At 54.4% G+C, this 19,878-nt stretch overlaps 9 protein-coding genes across 9 annotated transcripts; 6 read left to right on the top strand and 3 right to left on the bottom strand.

The window, feature by feature from the left end:
- Window positions 1-757: 757 nt before the first annotated feature.
- On the bottom strand, window positions 758-2,261 carry CLAFUR5_03437 (Citrate synthase, mitochondrial; the record flags this gene model as incomplete). Its single annotated transcript, XM_047902585.1, has 2 exons — window positions 758-2,062; window positions 2,139-2,261. 2 exons carry the CDS (start codon window positions 2,259-2,261, stop codon window positions 758-760), a joined length of 1,428 nt encoding a protein of 475 aa, XP_047757526.1.
- A 1,285-nt stretch (window positions 2,262-3,546) lies between these two features.
- Window positions 3,547-5,967, top strand: CLAFUR5_03436 (Rpb7-binding protein seb1; the record flags this gene model as incomplete). Its single annotated transcript, XM_047902584.1, has 2 exons — window positions 3,547-3,669; window positions 3,778-5,967. The coding sequence occupies 2 exons, from the start codon at window positions 3,547-3,549 to the stop codon at window positions 5,965-5,967; spliced, it is 2,313 nt and encodes a 770-aa protein (XP_047758622.1).
- A 1,055-nt stretch (window positions 5,968-7,022) lies between these two features.
- CLAFUR5_03435 (Cytochrome P450 monooxygenase TRI4) lies at window positions 7,023-8,318 on the top strand (the record flags this gene model as incomplete). Its single annotated transcript, XM_047902583.1, has 1 exon — window positions 7,023-8,318. The coding sequence occupies one exon, from the start codon at window positions 7,023-7,025 to the stop codon at window positions 8,316-8,318; it is 1,296 nt and encodes a 431-aa protein (XP_047757956.1).
- A 571-nt stretch (window positions 8,319-8,889) lies between these two features.
- On the bottom strand, window positions 8,890-9,394 carry CLAFUR5_03434 (U6 snRNA-associated Sm-like protein LSm7; the record flags this gene model as incomplete). Its single annotated transcript, XM_047902582.1, has 3 exons — window positions 8,890-9,026; window positions 9,077-9,148; window positions 9,202-9,394. The coding sequence occupies 3 exons, from the start codon at window positions 9,392-9,394 to the stop codon at window positions 8,890-8,892; spliced, it is 402 nt and encodes a 133-aa protein (XP_047758623.1).
- Window positions 9,395-9,836: 442 nt separating this feature from the next.
- On the top strand, window positions 9,837-11,933 carry CLAFUR5_03433 (uncharacterized protein; the record flags this gene model as incomplete). The annotated part of the gene is made up of 1 exon (XM_047902581.1): window positions 9,837-11,933. One exon carries the CDS (start codon window positions 9,837-9,839, stop codon window positions 11,931-11,933), a length of 2,097 nt encoding a protein of 698 aa, XP_047757539.1.
- Window positions 11,934-14,603: 2,670 nt separating this feature from the next.
- Window positions 14,604-16,022, top strand: CLAFUR5_03432 (Zinc finger C2H2 protein; the record flags this gene model as incomplete). The annotated part of the gene is made up of 1 exon (XM_047902580.1): window positions 14,604-16,022. One exon carries the CDS (start codon window positions 14,604-14,606, stop codon window positions 16,020-16,022), a length of 1,419 nt encoding a protein of 472 aa, XP_047757537.1.
- A 684-nt stretch (window positions 16,023-16,706) lies between these two features.
- On the top strand, window positions 16,707-17,315 carry CLAFUR5_03431 (uncharacterized protein; the record flags this gene model as incomplete). The annotated part of the gene is made up of 1 exon (XM_047902579.1): window positions 16,707-17,315. The coding sequence occupies one exon, from the start codon at window positions 16,707-16,709 to the stop codon at window positions 17,313-17,315; it is 609 nt and encodes a 202-aa protein (XP_047757541.1).
- Window positions 17,316-17,711: 396 nt separating this feature from the next.
- On the bottom strand, window positions 17,712-18,378 carry CLAFUR5_03430 (Mitochondrial fission 1 protein; the record flags this gene model as incomplete). Its single annotated transcript, XM_047902578.1, has 4 exons — window positions 17,712-18,044; window positions 18,102-18,195; window positions 18,260-18,278; window positions 18,360-18,378. 4 exons carry the CDS (start codon window positions 18,376-18,378, stop codon window positions 17,712-17,714), a joined length of 465 nt encoding a protein of 154 aa, XP_047757540.1.
- A 278-nt stretch (window positions 18,379-18,656) lies between these two features.
- CLAFUR5_03429 (putative kinetochore protein spc24) lies at window positions 18,657-19,315 on the top strand (the record flags this gene model as incomplete). Its single annotated transcript, XM_047902577.1, has 2 exons — window positions 18,657-19,081; window positions 19,141-19,315. The coding sequence occupies 2 exons, from the start codon at window positions 18,657-18,659 to the stop codon at window positions 19,313-19,315; spliced, it is 600 nt and encodes a 199-aa protein (XP_047758989.1).
- Window positions 19,316-19,878: the final 563 nt, after the last annotated feature.

Below are 19,878 nucleotides of genomic sequence, written 5' to 3'. Positions count from 1 at the left end.
TTACGCGACGAGCACAATGGACACATGCAGTATACACAATTGCGAGGTGTAGGAAGAGCAAGACACGACTTCACACAATAGTCCGGGACAGCAAAGAATGCCTGACTCGAGTCTTCGATATCGTCCAACTTTTGGTTGAGCCGGCGCATTCGTCGAAGCTCGGACCTTGAAATATATCCATCATTACTCCAATATATGCTCGCTTCCTTGACTGTGCAGGCTGACAACAGCTCACCCAAGATTGAGACACTCAACAACGAGCTTCACACCTCCACACAGCTGTCTCACCCGCGTCCCTTCGACTCCATAACAAGTCCCAGCGGTATTGCACGATAACAATACGGCGCCCGGCTATGCGATAACGACGACCCCAGACAGCGCTAGGAGGTGCTCTCGGCGTATCATGTATGGCAAAGTGAAGCTGGTGACAGAATCGCACCATCATCATCACTGGGCAACAGAACAGCTGTCGCTCATGGTCTGAGAGGTCTCATGCTACATAGGTCCATCAGGCTAATTCTAGTTGTGACACTCGCTCGAACACCTCTAGCTCCCAATGATCCAACAGCAATCCCTATTGACACACGCAAAAAGCTTTGTAGTACACTGGCAGGAGCGCTTTCTGGAATTCGCGCTCTATGCCATCTCACTTCTTCTTGTATTTCATTTCGCTGCCACCTCCATCGCCTCCAAGTATGTGCAGTGCTCGCCTTACGCGTGCATCGCTGTTCGGTGTGCGCGGAAATGTGTAGGCAGTTCACAACTTGGCGCCGACAAGCTTGGCCCAGGCCTCGGTGCTGAACGACTTTGGTCGCTCGATTGGAGCACCAACAGCGCGGTCGATGATGAGCTGTGGAAGGACACCAAGGGCTCTGCTGACACCAAAGAGCACGGTGTAGAAGTTCTGCTCGGTGAGGCCGTAGTATTGGAGAAGGACACCGGAGTGTGCGTCGACGTTGGGGTATGGGTTCTTGGTCTTGCCGTGCTCCGTGAGGACACCTGGGGCAATCTTGTACACCTGGGAGACGAGCTTGAACATTGGGTCGTCTGGAAGGTGCTTCATGGCAAACTCGCGCTGCGATACGTAACGTGGGTCGGTCTTGCGGAGAACGGCGTGACCGTAACCTGGCACGACGCGGCCGGCCTTGAGGGTGTCCCAGAGGTACTTGCTGATGTTCTCATCAGACAGGTCCGAGCCAACGCTCTTCTTCATCTCCTGAAGCCAGTTGAGCACTTCCTGGTTGGCGAGACCGTGGAGAGGACCGGCGAGACCGTTGAGACCAGCGGCGAGCGAGAGGAATGGAGAGGAGAGTGCCGAACCGACCAAGTGAGTGGTGTGGGCAGAGACGTTGCCACCCTCGTGGTCAGAGTGGATGGTCAGGTAGAGGCGCATGAGCTCAACAAAGTCGCTGTTCTCAGCGAAACCAAGCTGGTTGGCCAAATTGTAACCGTAGTCCTTGTCCTTCTGGATTGGTGCAACCTTGCCATCCTTGTAGACGTTGCGGTAGATACGGGCAGCGATGGTGGGCAGCTTTGCGATGAGGTCCATGCTGTCTTCGAATGTGTGCTCCCAGTATTCCGTCTTTTTGATACCCTTGGCGTATGCCTTGGAGAAAGCAGACTCGTGCTCGAGCGCGTTGACAGCGATGGAAAGCTGAGCCATTGGGTGGAGGTCAGATGGGCAGCGGTCGATGAGCTCGGTGACGAACGATGGAACGTCAGAGCGGGCAGCCCACTCAGCGGATAGGTCGCGAACCTGCTGCTCTGTTGGGATCTCGCCGGTCAAGAGGAGCCAGAAAAGGCCCTCTGGCAATGGCTCCTGGCCACCTGGTGCCTTTGGAAGAAGCTCCTGGCATTCTGGGATAGTCTTGCCGCGGAATCGGATACCCTCCTCAGAGTCAAGAACTGAGCCCTCCCACACGAGCGACTTGATGCCACGGGCACCACCGTATACCTGGTCGAGGGTGACCTCACCAATGACTTTGCTGCCGTACTCCTTCTTCAGCATCTTGATCTGCTCAATCTTCTCCGGGAGGCTTGCGGCGAATGTCTCTTTCAGCGACTGTGCAGGAACGATCGATTAGCTGATGCTCTAACGATAGACTTCTTGGCCAGGCCAGAACAATCGCATCACTTACGGCGCTCTTACTGGCGTAGGTCCTCGTTGCGTTGAATGCCGAACGGGAAGTCCAGCTCTGGACGGCAGGCTGGGCGGCCATGGTGCGGCGAAGCGCAGTCCGGGCAATGTTGTTGAGAACCATGTCGACGAAGTGATGCAGGTCTATAGAAGAGGATTAGAAAGTGTCAGAAGGACCAGCCCGAACGATAGCTTCGGTGCTGGAGTGTACGCGAGGCGAAAAGTGGCTATGGCTTGTCGGAGCGACTGTGGTCTTGAGGTGTTGGTGAAGATTTATCGGAGCGGGAGCTTTCGCGAATGGAAGCTGTTGCGTCGGCGCACGGATGACAGAGTGAGCAGGGGTGTTTCTCAGCAACGTCTCGTTGCAGCGGGATATGTATTCTTATCATTCTACGGCCGCAGTCTACCTATGTTGAATTGCATTGACTATGCAGCAATAGGGTATTCCTCTCATCACCGTGTCGTCCGCACCTTCTTACCGCATCAATGCATGTGTTGAAGACCGTCGCCGATGCCAGAGCTTTGCCGATTTAGGTTTGATCCGACCGAGCACAAGGAAGGCGCGCGCCCGAGGCACGTGCAGGGCAGGCATGAACTAGAGGCAAGATTTTGCGACAACTTCCTCCTCCTTGACTTCGACTGCAGGTAACATCCTCTGTGGATACCAACATCAACACCCTCCTGCCCCTTCAGCCTCATCGCCGGCTCCGGAACCACCTAATAAGAATCGTCTTGGTACGACAATTAGCACTTGCCGCATCCTGTGACCCGTGCGACCGTCTGCCAGTGGAAGGCACTTCAATCACCTCGAGTGACCACTGACCTTCCATACACGTACATTCACTTCAAAGACTTGAGGCTCTTGAGTGTCGTCGTCTCCGTCGCTCTCACTAAGCCTCCAGAACTCGCTTTCTGCGCGCTTTCAGCTGCTTCTTGCACACATCCAGACCACAGGACCACTTTCGGATCACCTCACATCACCTTCTACCGTGCGCACTACCGCTGTAGTATCGAAGCCTACCACCCGCAAAGCCATCTCGGAGATTGAACAACCTTCTTGGCATCATCTGGCCTCCACACGGGTGAGTTCGAAAGCTCAGTAGTTGAGCAGAAACGAGGTGGCAACAAGTGGACACTTTGGAACAGAAACACTCGAGTCCCATACAAAGCTATCTTCGCAGCGGCTGTCGCGCAAAGTGATCAGGACAGACAACGCATCACACCACGTAGCTTGAAGGATCTCGACATCGACAGGAGACGTTAGCTGTAGCGGGTTTCTGTTGCTGACTGTCCTTCAGTAATCGCCGTGAGCTAGCTGTAGACTGGTGACAGAGCCACCCAAGGCCACACGTAGAGCGTAGCTCGACATCTTTGACACAGACAAGGGCAGCGCACTAGTAGGCTTCACTATGGCAACTCCAAACGTGAATGACCTTGACGGTCTCCTCTCTTCGCTGAACCAGCTGAAGCCACCGGGAGCAAGCAAAAACAAAATCGCCACCATCACGCAGATCTGCGTCAGCAACATCCAGGTATGTCCTCCAGTCCAACAGCGCTCCAAACTGCAACGGTCGACAGGCAGCACGTGACTCGAAGTGGCGCATGCGACGATGAGACGAAACTAACCAACGGCGTCGCAGGCAGAATCCACAATCGTGCAGGTATTCTATCGCGCACTCAAGAAGGCACCAGCAACGCATAAACTCGGCGCATTGTATGTGATCGACAGCGTAGTACGGCAATGGATAGACGCCGCGAAGAAGAACGGACAGAATCTGCACATCGAGGGTCGCGGTGAGATGGGCTCGTACCCTGCTGCTGTGAAGCGCGTCACTGAACTCATGCCCGTGTTGTTCGACGACATCATGAGAGCCATCCCTGAAGACCAGAAACCTAAGCTTGCGAACATGATCACCATATGGGAGCGAGGCAGCACCTTCCCTCCACACTTGATCGCCGAGTTGAAGGCCAAGCTTAGTGGCGCACCTCCTCAAGCAGCAGCAGCACCGGCGCCCGCACCTCCTGCACCTGCCCCTGCACCTCCAGCAGTCAACGGGAACACAGGACATTCGACGACACAGCGACCATCGACAGAGAAGTTCATGGCTCCCATCCCAACTAGAACTGTCCAGACACCTGTTGGCTACCCGCCAGCTCATCTGTACGAACAAGGCTTCCTTCGCATGCCTCAAGGTGCAACGCAACCACCTCAGATTCAAGCAAACGGCCATGCTCCACAGCCCGTGCCGGCGCCATCACAACCTCAAGCGACGCAGCCTTTACCTGTTCCAGGAGCCGATCTTCACAGCATAATGGCTGCCCTACAGAAAGGCGTACCACCACCTGCACCAACACCAACATTCCCACCCGCAGCACAATCTGCCGCACCGCCACCAGGCTTTCCTGCAGGTCTTCCCGCAGGCCTCCCACCACAATTGGCTGCATTGTTCAGTCAACAAACATTAGGACAACAGGCAACGCCAGTGCAGGCGCCTGTGCCGCCACCGTTTGGATTTCCTCCCCCTTCTGCGCAACCGTTGCCAACTCCCACCTTTCAGCAGCCATCTCTTCCACAGTTCCCCGGCTACCCACCACAACCGCCACCATCCATTCCACAAGGGTATCCTGTCGCACCTCCGCCAGCGCACCAAGCGCAAAGGGCACAAACAGCTGATCCACTCGCACAGCTGCGGGGTCTTCTTCCCGAAAACATCTTGAACGATCATCAAAAGCTCATTCCCGCGCTTCAACTCTTGCAGGATCTACAGAAGGTTGGCATCCCACCTGATAAGTGGGGTCCAGTGCTTAAGGCATTCGAGGAACAGTATCGGCCGCCTGCCCCTGCATATGCTGCCCAAGGTGACTATGGCCGCAATGGTAGTGGTCGTAGCAGGAGTCCGGAACGTGGTGGTCGTGGCGGACGCGGCAGTCCCGTATATGGATCATATGATGCCACATCGCGCCAAAACGATGAAGGCCGTGGAGGCAATCAGCGTGGCCGTTACCGACAGCGCTCACCCATGCGCAATAGTCCTGGGCCTGGAGCGTATGCAATGAACGGTAGGCCAATGCAGCCAAAGTACATCGGTCACGACAGCAGCTTGCCGCCAGACAACATCAAGGTCTTGTCACGCACGCTCTTCGTCGGTGGTGCTAACGGAACCCAACAAGAGATACAGGATGTGTTCGAGCGCTACGGTCGGGTGCAGACGTGTATCGCCAACCGTGACAAACGCCATGCTTTCGTGAAGATGACGACACGTAACCATGCTTTGGCCGCGAAAGTCGGGATGGAGGAAATGCAGAATCGCAACGACAGAGAGGTCATGGCTGTCGCACGCCAGACCAAATGGGGCGTTGGATTTGGGCCACGTGAGTGTTGTGACTACCAGCGGGGTGAGAGTATTATTCCCATTCACAAGCTCACTGAGGCGGACCTCAAGTGGCTTCACACGGCTGAGTATGGCGGCACTGGCGGCAGGTCGCTGGAAGGAGGCATGGTCTTGGAAGAGCCGGACATTGAGATTGGTGCCGGAGTCAGCAGCAAGGCGATGAGCAAGCGTGTGGGACCGGAGAACAATGCACCAGCGAAGAGGCAGCGGGAGGACGGTGGAGGTGGGGGCGGACGTCGACATGGCAAGAAGCATCAAGGCGGGGGTGGAGGTGGTGGTGGTGGAGGCGATCAAGGATATGGGGGTTACAGTGGCGTGACAGGAGGACCTCCGGCGATGGATCCATACGCTTATGCCGCGAGGCCAGAGCCTGTGGCGGTCGCGACACCACCGGCAGTGCCTGGTTTCGGATTCAGCTTTCTGCCCCAGAGCCGGTGAACTGCTTGATTTCAATTAGCGAGGCGTTGGACGAGGGTCAGGCAAACCCAGCATAAGAACAGCATAGCATATCGGGACTGTGCATTGGGCGGCATAGCGGTCGGTACTACCGGCTTTTCTGTAAGCGTACATGTAATTATCTGCTTACCGCGACGACTTCTGCAACATCCAATACTGCTTCACAGCGCGGGCTGTGGAAAGACGTGCAGTGTCGCCATTCATATACTGTACAGAAACAACACTTGGTGGTCTTCAGGGCTCGGTCGTGTGCAGGATAGACTTTTTGCGTGCCGCGTGCTGATTGAGCGAAGGGCGCGCGGTGAGGGTTGCGACGTGCGAGCTTGCGAGCACTCGAGCGTACCCTCCAAGCGCCCTGGAGCGAGAATAACAATCAGACTCTGTCACCTTCGAAGCGCTGCGAACGGGAAGGTAAAGGGGTAGATGGGGAAGGGGAAGGGGAAAGGGAAGGGGAAGGCGAAGGTCCGTGCTTAGTAGGGGTAGGTCTTAGGATAAAGGCCATCGCTAACAAACTCGAGCTGTCGTCTAATTGGCTGAAAAAGAACCTACAATTATTTAATTGGCTCGCTTCTTAGCCCCGGCGCGGTGAATCCCCTTCCGAGTACGTAGGAAACAATATATATACACGTTGCGACGACAGCAGCATGCGGCATCGCGAGGACAGCGGACAACTGCTTCCTCGAGCTGCGGGTGCTACCCTTCGCTCATTTCAATAAGGACGGAGGCCTTTCAGCATATCATTTTATGTAGTCATGCAGGATCACGAAGCATTGCGCTTCTGCAGGCCCTTCATCTGCTAGACCTACAGGGCAGATATGCTGAAGCTTCACACCCGGTGTTGGTGGATGCCACCAAGTTGCCTCGCCATGTCTCACAGCACATACGCATCATGGATCACATTGGCGTCAGCTTGAAATGCATCACGCCGCGTACCCGGGTTAAGCGGCTTGCCTATGGCACATGTCAGCTCTTTTGTTGTACCTGTAGCATATTATGGGTATGAGCTTGGTTGATATATCCTTCAGAATTGTAGCACTATGGACGTACACCCAACCCATCTGGCCGTCATGGTCGCTGGTGGTCTGCTTGCTGCACTGGTGTACACTGTCACTCATCGACTGTTCTTCCACCCACTGGCCAAAGTCCCTGGACCTGTTCTCGTTGGAATCAGCACATTGTACGAAATGTACTACGAACTTTGGTTGCCAGGTCAATACCATTCCAGAATCAGAGACTTGCACGCCAAGTATGGGCCCATCATACGACCTGTTCCTGAGGAGGTTCACATCAACGACCCGGAGTTTCTGGGCACGATATATGCTCTCAGAAATCGGAACAATCCCAACAAGTTTGGGCTGATGGTTGATCAGAGCGTTGCTGGGGCTGAGGACTTTTACTTGCACAAGATGAGAAGGGATGCGCTTAATCCTTATTTTAGTCAAAAGTCGGTCTTATCGATGGAATACTTGATTGTGGAGAAGAGAGAGCAGGTGACTAGGCATGTTGAGAGTGCGTTGAAGTCGGGCCAGCCACTGAACCTTTCAGATGTGTATTTCGCTTTCGCGAATGACCTTGTGCGCAACTTCTGCTTTGGATCAAATAATGGGTTGATGAATAGACTACCAGAGGCGAAGGTCGAGAGTAACAATCTCATGAGGTTTTTGACAGGTGTGAAGATCAACAAGCACTTTCCGTGGATTGGGAGAGGGCTCAGTAAGCTGGGAGGGTTTGCGGTTCCGCCAGCTGTCATGGACTTGATAGAATTCAAGGCAGCAGCTGGCAAGGACATCGAGGCAGTACTGGCGGATACGCACAATGACAGGAAGGGTCGTCATTCCGTATTCTATGAGCTTCGCGATAGCGAGACCCTCCCGCCTGAGGAGAAGACGCTGCCACGACTCCAGGATGAAGCCACGATCCTCGTCATGGCTGGAACGGAGTCCACGGCAAAGTCCTTGGGGTATGGATCTTTCTATCTGCTCCATTATCCTACAACACTCCAAAATTTGCGAGATGAGCTACACGAAGCACGTAGCAGATCTGACCACGATACGCTTTCACTCACCGAGCTGCTGCAACTTCCGTACCTGAACGCAGTGATACTAGAGACCAATCGCCTCACCTTTGGCGTCACAAACCGCATGACCCGGTCCTCTCCCACCGAAAGCTTGACCTACACAGCCAGCTACGGTCCCAACAAAGGGCAGACCTACGTTTTCCCGCCTGGAACGGAAATGTCATGCATAACATACGGCACCCACATGAACGAAGAGCTCTTCCCCGACCCACCACATTCGACCCGGAGCGATGGATTGGAGATGGTGAAGATGTGAAGCGGCGGAAGCGGAGCATGATGGCGATGGGGAAGGGACATAGGAAGTGAGTGCTTGGGGGTGAATGTGGCGAATGCGGCAATGTGTTTGGTGTTGGCGAGCTTTGCTGAGTTTGAGTGTGAGCTGTATCGGACGGATTATAGAGATGTTGCTTTCTTGCACGATTATCAAATTGCGCATCCGAGGCTGGATACGGAGGGTATCCAGGTTTTGGTTAGAGGGAGAGTAGAACAAGGTGTAATGTAGCGTTTGACCATTTTTAATTTCTCGTTTGCTGTTGTGCTGTGGTACGGCCATTTTGTCATCGTGGTCTGCTTTTGGGTCTAGCAAAAGTGCCATATCATGACTACGCGACGTTGAACATCGCTTCATTCCCCGATGCGAGCGATGTTTCAGATTGGCGCGTCCGAAGAGTACTGGAGGCATGCGAGTAACGTTCCGAGCCTGGACTGGTGCTGCTGCTCCGCATCTGCCGTTTGCACAACGTCTCGTGCGTACGCTTTGCGGGCCTCATAGTACACAAATGACCAAATGCTTCGCGCTGCGTTGGGATTTCGTGAGGCCTCTCTGCTTACTCGTCATCGTCATCCTGCTGTATGAAGGGATTGGCGATTTCCTCGCTGCCATCCAGTGGTGATATCAAGACCAGGAGTGTGCCTCTCGCCACTAGAAGACCTAGATTTCGGGTGCTGGTATTTCCTTCCTCATCTGTATGTAGTCAGTATGAGTGTTAGAATGATGTATTCGGCATGGCCTACCTCTCGTCACTTCCTTGACGTTGTCCAACACGAGGTTCATGAGCTGATCATAGCCCTTCAAGGTACCGGTCACTAGCAGCAATCGATGTTAGCAAATAGCAACTCACCATACTGGTATGGCTCACCTTCGCGGCCACCGTTGAACTTCACACTGATCTCTTTGTCCATGTACTTGGCGAGGTCGAGAATGTTTTCTTTCTTTCGCTCGGCGCCCTGCTGCTGATTGCCTCCGCCACGTCCGCCACGATCGCCGCCTCCACGACCACGTCCACCGCGACCTCTGTCACCGCCGCCTCTGAAGCTTGCATGCTCCGACATGATGAATGCTGTGCTGTTGGCAAGTCATACGGAAAGCCGATGTGCAGGAAGTGGAAGGATCGGCCCATCGGCTCCGCGGGCCCGCTCCCCAAAACAGGTGGCAGGGTGGAGCGTGGTGGCTGTCAGCGAGGGCGTGTGGGATTGCACTCAATAACACTTGACGGGACCTTGAAGACTGTTTGACACTAGATGGCTGACGGACGACATGCACAGCGGCTCCGGCCATGACCACCGTTGCCAGCGTCGGTGGAGGAGCTAAAGTGGCTCATCACCCCTGTTCGCGCGTGAGTGAGCGGGCATGTGTCTGGTGGGCGGAGGTGAGGTGGCGGAGTTGAATGCCGCTCCCACGCACGCACGAAGCCAGCCAGCCGCTGCCGCTGCCTCCCACTCCTGCTGCTTGTCGCGACCTCTTGCCCCTTCCCTCCGCTATGCGCCACCCATCATGGAGCTCACCGGGTCAGCGATGGACTCGTCGAAGCGGAAGAGGAGCCCCTCGATGGGTAGCAACAGTGGCCCAGGAGCAGGCGCCGGTGCAGGCGCAGATGCAGCTCCAGCACCGAAGTCTGCAAAGACGGGCCACCAGCTGAGCATCAACTACCTCGCCCGTCAATCGCACGACGATCTGCCATTAATCAACAAGGAGGACACCCTACCGAACCTCCTACATCTGCTATCGGCCTACAGCAACATCCTCGATCGACACGAGTCGCTGGCCTCGAACTTGGGCGCCCGACCGCTCGGACCGATACTGATCAAGCGCTTCGAACGCTGCTTCGAAACACCGCCCAAGGTCGTCGCTACCCACCAGAAGCACTCGTCGAGCAACCTCGAGGATGCATCGCAGATCACCTGGCTCGACGTCATTGAGTTCGCCCGCTCGCACCCGAGTCAGTTCACGTTGAGCACCTTCTCAGAGGGCAAGCGCGTGTGTCAGTTCTACTACCCACAGAGGCAGTTGCGCGTGCAGATCAGCGAGGAAGACTTCTTGTTCATCAATAGTGGACGATGTCAGGAGCTGATTCCGCCGCTACCGATCTGGGAGGATGAGGAGAAGGAAGTGGGAACATGCGATGTGCTGGAAGCCAAGCTCAAGGAGCTCACGAATGCGGCAGACATGGTTGCGGCTCGGACTAGGCAGCTGAGCCATCGGCTGAAGGGACGCAGAGCAGCAATACTCGAGAGGAGAGCAGAAGGTGGGAGCGGGACACCAGCCAAAGCGAATGCTGTGCAGACCACAACTGCGCCGCCCACCTCTGGCTCAAACTTCGTCGCTGTGAATACGTCGAACGGCCCACAAGCCAGCGATACTGTTAGACCAGAGCCTGTTCAGCCAAGCCTGGGATCATCTGCGGCCGTCAGGAACGAGCTATTGCAACACTTTGAAAGCCTGCCACACAATCAAGGGTCGGGCAGGCCACAAGCAAGACACCATTCTGTTGTTGAGCAGCTCGCTCCTCGAGCCTCAGAGGTCACAATCAACCATCACGACGGTATCGATTCCAACGCCTCTTCGCTATCGCCAGTACCACCCAACGCTTTTAGCAACGACATCATGCCTTACACTGCTGGAGATAGCACAGTACATTCTCGTACCCAGTCTGTCAGCCATGTGACCACTCTTGGACATCGGCCGTCGTCTAGCATCGGCGCTCACATGTACAATGGCACTCACGCACCGCTAAAGCACAACTTCAGTCGCCCTTTGCCGCCTGCGCTCGAAAGCAGTCAGCCATTCCGACCACTATGTCAGGCTCATATGGATGGCTTGCCTCGTGGTCAACGTGTGTTGCCTCCATGCGATCGTTGCCGGCGGTTACGCATGGATTGCGTGAAGAACTTGACTTCCTGTGCTGGCTGCACCAGAAAGCACGCGCGTTGTCATTGGCGTGATGTGTCGCGCGACGAACTTGGAGCGCTCGATCATGTGATGGACTCAGCATATCCGCCATCGATGGGGTACTCGCCTTCTCGTGACTCCGCGCAGGGCAATGGCTATCTGAACGGAGACAGCGATGCCGCTCGCAGCGAGAGTGGTGAGAACCGGAACGACGATAGTGACGAAGACGATAGCAACCCTTTGGAAGATTTGGAAGCTCTGGATGCTAAAGAAGAGCAGGAGATGCAGATCAGAGAGGACGAAGAAGGTCTGGCCAACGCCCGGCAACTTGCCAGACAGGGTTGGGAGGACGGCCAAGATGGAGATGTCGGCTTGGCGGGCGACGAGACGCAGATTGCTAAGCCAGCAGAAAACCGAGTGCCAGACAGCACACTGCGGGACCGGCACGATGACCGTGTCGAACATGTCCAGGACACGCTGAGCCTCAGTGCTAAGCGACCAAGCTACGACCCAGTACACGACGAGTCGCACAAAGGTCGTTCCGAAAGTGTATTTGCCGAACCGGGCGATGCAGCAGAGCCCTTGATCGTGGCGGGTGCTGAGTTGAATGGCCATTCTTCAGACCATGCAGGCGGATTTCAGGCGGTGAACAACAATGCTGGCGATGGTGTAACTTTGAGTTCTGGCTGGCGGGCTGTCTGACTGCAACCGCCGGTCCTTCCTGATTGTCGGGTCGTGAGCAGCTATCCGCACTTGCAGACATAGAGATCTAGACAAGGTGAAGAGGCCTTGGTGCTCTTGAAGTCTGAACTGCTTGGTCTACTCCGCTCGACATGCTGTGCAACGTGAGTTGAGTGAAGGTGCTGATCATCCGCAGGTTTGACCGTCGACGCTGTAGATGGTTTGATGACAAGCTCCAGATGTTATACAAGAGGCAGGAAAATCTCCGAAGCCAAGCCTCGAGACTGTGCCCTGACAACGCGGACGTCTAAGCATGCGGATGCGGGTGGCCGTCAGAACATGCAGGTCTCTCCCCCTCCAAGACCGATGCTGCCTTCACGAGGTATGTTCGTTGGTACCACGAACCATCCATCAATCCAAATGCTGTCATCCGCCAACCTCCACGCTCGCAATAGCGACATGTCCTTCGCCATTAGTGAGTGAGCAGGCGAACTCACTGGCCGAGTTCCTGATCGGCCCGCGGTACATCACATAGGCTGTGTGCAACTTTTCGTTGTGCCCAATGGGGGGTGACGGCAAGGAGCGACATGCGAGACATAACTGCTTCTGCAGCTTAATATTGAGGGTGTGGATCCACATCAATCTGGCTTGCCGGGCTGGAGCTCATCGCGCTCTCCACACCAAGCGCGGCTGCATTTGAACGACTTTGGCGGGCCATGCGCTTGCTGAAACGTCGATGCACGGCACAGACAAGGGCGGCGCGGCATGGAGATCAGGAACGCGCAGCAGTAGCGCCATCAGGGACCAGGATCCAACCTGGAGAATGGACTCCATGCCGGAGTGAAGCGCGCAGATGAGGTAGGTACCCGTCTGCCATAAGACTACATGTATCCAGCGCCACGCCTCCGGCGGATCAACCACTCACGCGTTCATGCAATTGGCCGCATTGAGCCATCCTGGTTGCAACGTCACCTCTTAGCATTTCCGAGAGACGAAGGCTTTCGATAGCTCATAGCAAAGAAGCAACGATGCAAGAGGTCAGGATTCGACTCTTTACTCTGGGGGACAGTGGAGTGGAGAAGCCTCGCTTGAAGTTGACAGCGTTCCTCAAACTTCCGGGCGTGCAGGCCTCTTCCCTGCCGCCTGTGCGACAACGCGGACTCTTTGACAACTCCAACAACCCGGTGGTGTGTCAACAGAGTCTCTCATGATCATGACGGGAGTCTCCACACTAAAGTCTGGAGATTGATGAGTGATGATTACACAAGACGACGTCGTTCAAGCCATGGCCTCATCACGGGTTCTGGCATTGACATCTGCCATCGTCCAACGATGCATCGTGTGCTAAGTGGATGGCTGCAGCTCTCGTCGAAGCATTCGGACTCTACCAATACACGGCAGGAGCCCACTCTGCGCCACCATTGTGCTGCGCCGCTCTGTTTGGCAGCCGTGTGCATGCCTACAGCGCAGCCGAGACCGAGGACAGTAAGAATCTGAGGCCCACATCTCTTGACAATGGCCAGTCAGGAACCGTTCTGTTCATGTTGCGCAACCATCGCATGAGAATGGCTTCTTGGAGATCCGCGCTTCCTGACTCGTGGGCGTATCGATGCTAATAGCCGCAACGGCGTCTCCAACCTGGATACATATAGAAGAGTCCGACTGTCTGCTCGATCAGTCTCTGAAACAGTCCGTGCTCACCACAGATGTAGGTACAGGGTAGCATTTGCAGACCGCCTAAACATCAAGACGAACCGTCTTCGCTGCGGCAGATCCGCGAGATCGTTGAGGGCGAATCTGATCATCTGTACCTCTTACGCATGTCATTCGGCCATCGATCGGACAGCATTATGATTGCTGTACCGGCTGGCAACTGCCGATACTGTTGCATTCCTCAGGTTGGAGGCGTTCTCCCCATACGGCTGACGTTGCAATGGGTAGACCACCCTCTCAACAACTTCCTACTACCCTGAGCCGATCTACCGGGCCGTCGTTGTGCACAAGAGTCCGCCTGCAAGGCGTATACTCTGAGCTTTGAGACGTCTGGACGCACGAATACTTATTCTCAGCAAGGTCTGTGTTTGCGGCAGAGAAGTACTCCCATCCACCATTTCACTTCTCATCACAGTCCCAAACGCCCGTTGTTCCTGAGGCCACACCAGATCAGGACCGGTTGAACTACCCCTTGCTGATCCTATAGCAATCCTGTCAGAATTACTGGAAATTGGTCGCCTATTCTTGCTGAATTCTGTTTGGACAACCAGTGAGTCCGTCACTTTTGATTCGGTTTCGGTTGTACTGGCATTTACCTTTGCGTCCAGACTGTACTGACTGTGCCATACAGATCGTCGCCCAGGACACCCTCCACAACAACCCTGACATAAGGTTTGCGTTGCGTACGACACGAGCGCAGTCTGCCAGCCTGAGGATGTTAGTGCACAATGGTGAGTTCGAGCGAGCCTCCTTGGCCTCTTTTACGTCCTGAGCCATAGGTGTTCATGCCACGATTAAAAGCCACACACTTTCCAATCACCGAAACATTCCCACCTGCTTGAGTCTCTCTCTTTATTGACTCTTCTCATTTGAACATCGAACGCTGATCACGAGAGGTATCTGTCTTGTGTATGGAGTCTCAAAGACAATGTGATCGAATTGGGACGAAACGGCTGACAACGTGTTGCAGTTTTCGACATGTCTTCATCGGGTACACCTGTGAGACCTGGGCGTGGCGTTGTCGTGCCCGGTATTGACACTCGTGGCCCTGCTGAAAAGGCTCTCGCTTTCCATGGGTTGCCTCTTACGCCGCCTCAGTCTGCGCATGACTCTCGACGACCGTCGTTGGCATTTTCTGCGTTATCAGATGCATCCCAGTCAGGCCCGTCGTCCATCAGCGGCTACTCACAGCCGGTAACGCCGATTCATAGCATGGCGCAGTCTCACGACTTTACTGCGCATTGGACGGACGGCGTTGACCTACACGCTTCCATCGCCGCGACCATGAACGACAGTTGCCAGAATGCGCACCTGGGCCAGTCAATGTTTGGCATGCCATTCGAACACCAGCAAATGAGCGATGCTTCAAACATGCCGATCTACCCTTCTGTTGGACAAGACAGCTTTGCGTCCACAATGACCGCGTCGCCAGCTCGCAACGCTTGGTCGATCGCACGGCAAACTCCGTCCAGCCTCGTAGCCCCTACCGGGTTGAACTTCAGCCAGGAGTGCTCACCTGCCACACTTGGGTACCGCAATGTTGACCAATCGTTTCAGCAATCATTTGAGCAACCATCATATTCGCAGTATGGACCGTCTCATGCTTCACTGGCATCGTCAGCATTCCATCAGCCACAACATGTGGTCCCATCGCAGGTCAATGCCCAAGAGGACTATACGATGGACACAAGCTCTGCATACGGTACAGGCGAGACTGTTCACGGTGCTTATACGCAGAGCTTCGATTCAGACACCTCGGGATACAGTGACTTTTACGCAGTAGGACCTGAAAGCCCCATGGGTGCGTACTTCGACGAGTCCGACCCGGATTTCGTCCACATCAAGAACGAGTACTCATCCCCGTCTCGTGGCACCTCGACGCCCCGATCGCGGCAGCTTCCTGGTGGATACAACCCTCAGCGCGTTGCACGAAAGAATAGTCGTTCTGCCAAGCGTTCACGCAAGTCCCAGCATGAAGGGAAAGCATGGCTGGAGCAAGAAATTAACGGCATAATCGTACAATGTGAAGGAAAGCCGTTTGAGATCAAGAATGGCATAGCCCACACCCATGAATCGAAAGACTCCAAGCCGCATCGGTGCACCTACGAAGATGAACCTGGCAACCCCTGTGGTAGTCGTTTCGAGCGAACTGAGCACTTGAAGCGGCATATGAGCATGCACTCGAGAGAGCGTGCTTACAAATGCCCGTTGCCTAAATGCGGCAAAGCCTTCAGTCGCCCAGATAACACAGGCGACCATTTCAAGACCCACCTCCGACCTAACGCGAAGGGTCGCCGCAACCCTCCGTTCGAATTCCATGTGCTTGAGCGAGGGATCGTGCAAACGTACGATGAGAAGACCGCAAACAAGGCGAGCACACTCACCGTTCACGCCTAATATTTGACAAGACTGACCTTTCTCCAGCTTCTCAACAATCTGCGCAAGTGGTACGCGAACGAGAAACCACTTTGGATCGAGGCCGAGCACAAAAAGCTCTATGGCCAATGCACAATGTGAAAAGCATTTTTATTACGACAGGTATGGGCGGTAATGAACGATTAACTTAATGAGTATCACGGCGGCATTGCGTATTACGGTCTCGGATATACCCCAACGGAAGGGCTGTTACTGGATTTTGGGCCACGGAAAGCATGGGGAATTTAAAGTCATGGAAGGATGGGACAACCTGGAAAAGGAGGATACCACGCTCGAGATTCGCTTCGGAGTTTACTTGTACTCTCGGGTTTGATACTGTATTCTAGGTAACGAATCTTGCATCAGGGAGGAAGAAGGGTGGGTGGCGCTTCTATGGTATTGAAATATATTACATAGGGGGTGGGACTGTATATGATACAGCAGTGTGTGCTTTCCAATCATGTGTTGAAGTGAATTGTGCCTACGTTGACAATCCCAGCTGCTAGATCTGGCAGTTGCCATCGCGCAATGAGCTTGAGCTTCAGGCTGTTGCGCCCTTGCCGTATTCGGCTTGTATAAGGCGTAAGACATTTTCCCTTCGAAATACAGAGACTTTGAACAACCTTTTTAAGGTCTCACTGACACTTTGCAGCAAAGCATACGACCATGCCGCCTAGCCAAGAAGCAGTCGAGGATGTCCCTCGAATTGCAGATCTGGGACCGGAAGTCGACACCACTCTATGCGCCATCCCAGACAACACCTTCACACTAAAAGGCAAACTTGTCACACTCGAACGCATCGACCGCTCTCACATGCAAAGTCTGTCCGATAACCTTCAACTCCAGAGCAATGGCTACTTGTTTGACTATCTACCCTGGACGATACCGAAAGGCGTAGATGAACTCTGGAGCACGCTTTCCGCCTTGGGAACCGAAGCAGGATTTGTAACTTATGTAGTCAAAGCTGCTCGAAGCCCCCTCAACGCCGAGAGGACAGTTGAAGACTCTGAGTCGAAACACAGTGACGTCCTGGGCATTATTTCCTACCTCAACATCAACAACCAGCATCGAGACATCGAGGTCGGCGGCATCCTCTTTGGCCCGGCTCTGCAGAGAACGACCGCTGCGACAGAAATGCACTACTTGCTGTTGAAGAATGTGCTCGATCCAGAGTCCCAAGCACTAGCAAAGGGCACTTCACCACCGTATCGAAGAGTGACATGGAAGTGCAATGCTCTCAACAAGCCTTCGCGAAGGGCCGCTGAGAGACTGTGATACAAGTATGAGGGCACCTTTCGGAAGCATCTGATCGCAAAAGGTCGATCTCGCGACTCGACCTGGCTAAGTCTAATCGACGACGACTGGTCGATAGCGAAGCAGGCATTGGAGAAGTGGTTGGATGAGAGCAATTTTTATCCGAATGGCAAGCAACGGCTCGACCTGTTCGAGCTTCGGCAACGCCTGGGAGTGACTCAGGATGTAGCGGCAGGGAAGATCGCACCTAGGCTCGACTTCGAGTCGTGAGATAGGGCCAGACATGGATCAGTGACCAGGGCAGCAGCCAAAGGGTAACAGAGATTAGACTCGTAATTGTAGCTCGAAGAACAACTTATCTGCAACGCCATGCTCCCGCTCCCTATTCAATGCAAGTTGTACGGACTCTCTGCTCCGCTATCTCTTTCGTTGTGCTCCTTTGAAAATCATGCCACCGACGACACCAGCGGCCACTGCCAGTCCTCCCACTATAGCCATGCCCACGAGACCTTCCTTGTTTACCTTCTCCTCGACAATTTGGCTCAGGCTCTGTGCTTGCAGGTTATTCGGTTCGATCTCGAGTAGGTTATCGTTGTATCGTCGTGCCTCTGCGTAGTTGCCGAGTTTGTAGTTGCCGAGGGCGAGGTAGTATAAGCATTCTCGCCTTCGATCGGGGCTCTGCCGGAATATGTCCGAGAGGAGTCGTACGCCGTCTTGTTGGTCTGTTCGCGATGATGACTTTATGAGGCCCTAGTGTAATCATGAGAGCTTGTCCAAGTGCTTCGAGGTGTCTGGCCCTGATCATACCCATGCATAGTTGAACTTGGTCTGCAGCGAGACATATTCGCCTTCTTTCTCGTACTGTAACCGCAGGACTTGGAGTTCTGCTGGCTTCAGGGGGCTACACGGGTGGATCAGCTCTCTGTCCCGAACATCGTGAACTCGCGACCAAGGCGACGGCATACCTCTCTGCATCCGCGGCATCTGGAAAGCGGTTTTGGTCAGCTTTTGCATCCATATTGATGATGATTTCAAGTCGTCGCACGTTGCTGGTTCAAGACTCACAGGGTAGATGTTCTGCCATGGTGACTTCCGATGTGGTGATCTGTTGCACCAGAAGATGTGGATTGCGACTGCCTTCGCCAACTCTCACAAGGCGTGGCGGCCAAAACGTCACCCGGCGGGCAAGGGTCTGAAGCTTGGGCCAGGCGGGACTCGGTCCGCGTCGCGTGGTTGCTGAGGAAGGAGCGTTCTGTTTGGGAAGTGACGCACCACATCAACATTGGCCTTGAAGTGCGACAATCTTGCATTTGCCCTCGAACAGACCCACGAACGCGCACGAAAAACGCGATAGCCGCAAATATGGTCTTGTTCGACGAAGACCCGGTAGACTTGATGTCCGCAACGACGAGCAAATTCCGCATTGCACCAGACAAGGACAGCTTGAACCGCATATCAGAATCACTGCACACACTGGCGAGCGCGCGACAATCGCGATTGGACCAACAGACCGACGTCTTGAGCAGCCTCAGTAGACGGCTAAACAACATCAAGGGACAGTACGACTACGAAGAGGAGCGACACGATGCAGGACGTCACGCAGCAGAGATGCTCAAGATGGACACCGAGAAGTTCAGGATCGCGAAAGGCGTCAACGATGCAGAGATCGAGACAGAAAGACTAGGCGGGGAGCTTGCGGCGCTGAAACAGCAGTTGGAGACGCTCGAGAAAGAAGGCGTGGAGGGTGGTGCGAGAAGATCTGTGCAGAAGCAAGAGGATGCCAATATGTGAGTGGACAGGGAGTGATGGGAGTTGTCCATGGGACTGATGCTAATCCCTCCAATAGCCTCAAATTGAGCTTTTACCGTTCTCTCGGAATCGAGGTACAGCAAGACGCGAAGACCGGAGAATACAACAGAGCCGTCATTCACAACGCTGGCAAGGGAGATGTCAATGTGATTGATGTGGACAGCTCGCAGGCTCCAGGCCACTACACCAAGACTTTGTGGGATAGCATATGATTTGATGTATTGCAGACAGACGGGAAGGCGTTTGGCGTTTGCGAAAGATACCAGGAAGATGGGCAGTTTGGGCTCGTCTCATAATGACCAATAACTTGGGTCAACACCATTTTCCAGCACCATTCTGTGACACTGACTAAACGAGTTCCATGTGTGCGAAGCGACGGATTCTTTTCGGACATTGGTGCAAGCTGCTGTATGTGTCGGCTGATGTGGGCCACCGGAACTGCTGCTCAGAGAGCCTCAACCTCTCAAATACTCAATCCCTCAGGTCGGCCGAAACTTCAACTCGTCACCTTCAACTTCAACTGGCGGCAGGTTACGGCGATCCCTCGCAAAGACTATCTGCGGCGAGGACGTATTCTGGTTGTCGCCAGTGGCGGTCACAAATCCATGAACACTAAACGATCACCACACGCTCGAATTCTAAAGGCCGAGTCCTTCTGATCGATTCGGGGGAGAGACTTTGCCATAATTACACCTTCGATATCGCTAGCCACGATCTTCCAGACCGGTACAGTGCGCGGTTGCGTGGCTAGGCTTCATGGCTGCACTGCGGTGTG

The sequence above is a fragment of the Fulvia fulva genome, chromosome 2 (assembly GCF_020509005.1).
Source record: "Fulvia fulva chromosome 2, complete sequence".
Lineage (NCBI taxonomy): Eukaryota > Fungi > Ascomycota > Dothideomycetes > Mycosphaerellales > Mycosphaerellaceae > Fulvia > Fulvia fulva.
Note: the sequence above shows the minus strand (reverse complement) of the source record. Positions and strands in the feature narration are given on the sequence as shown.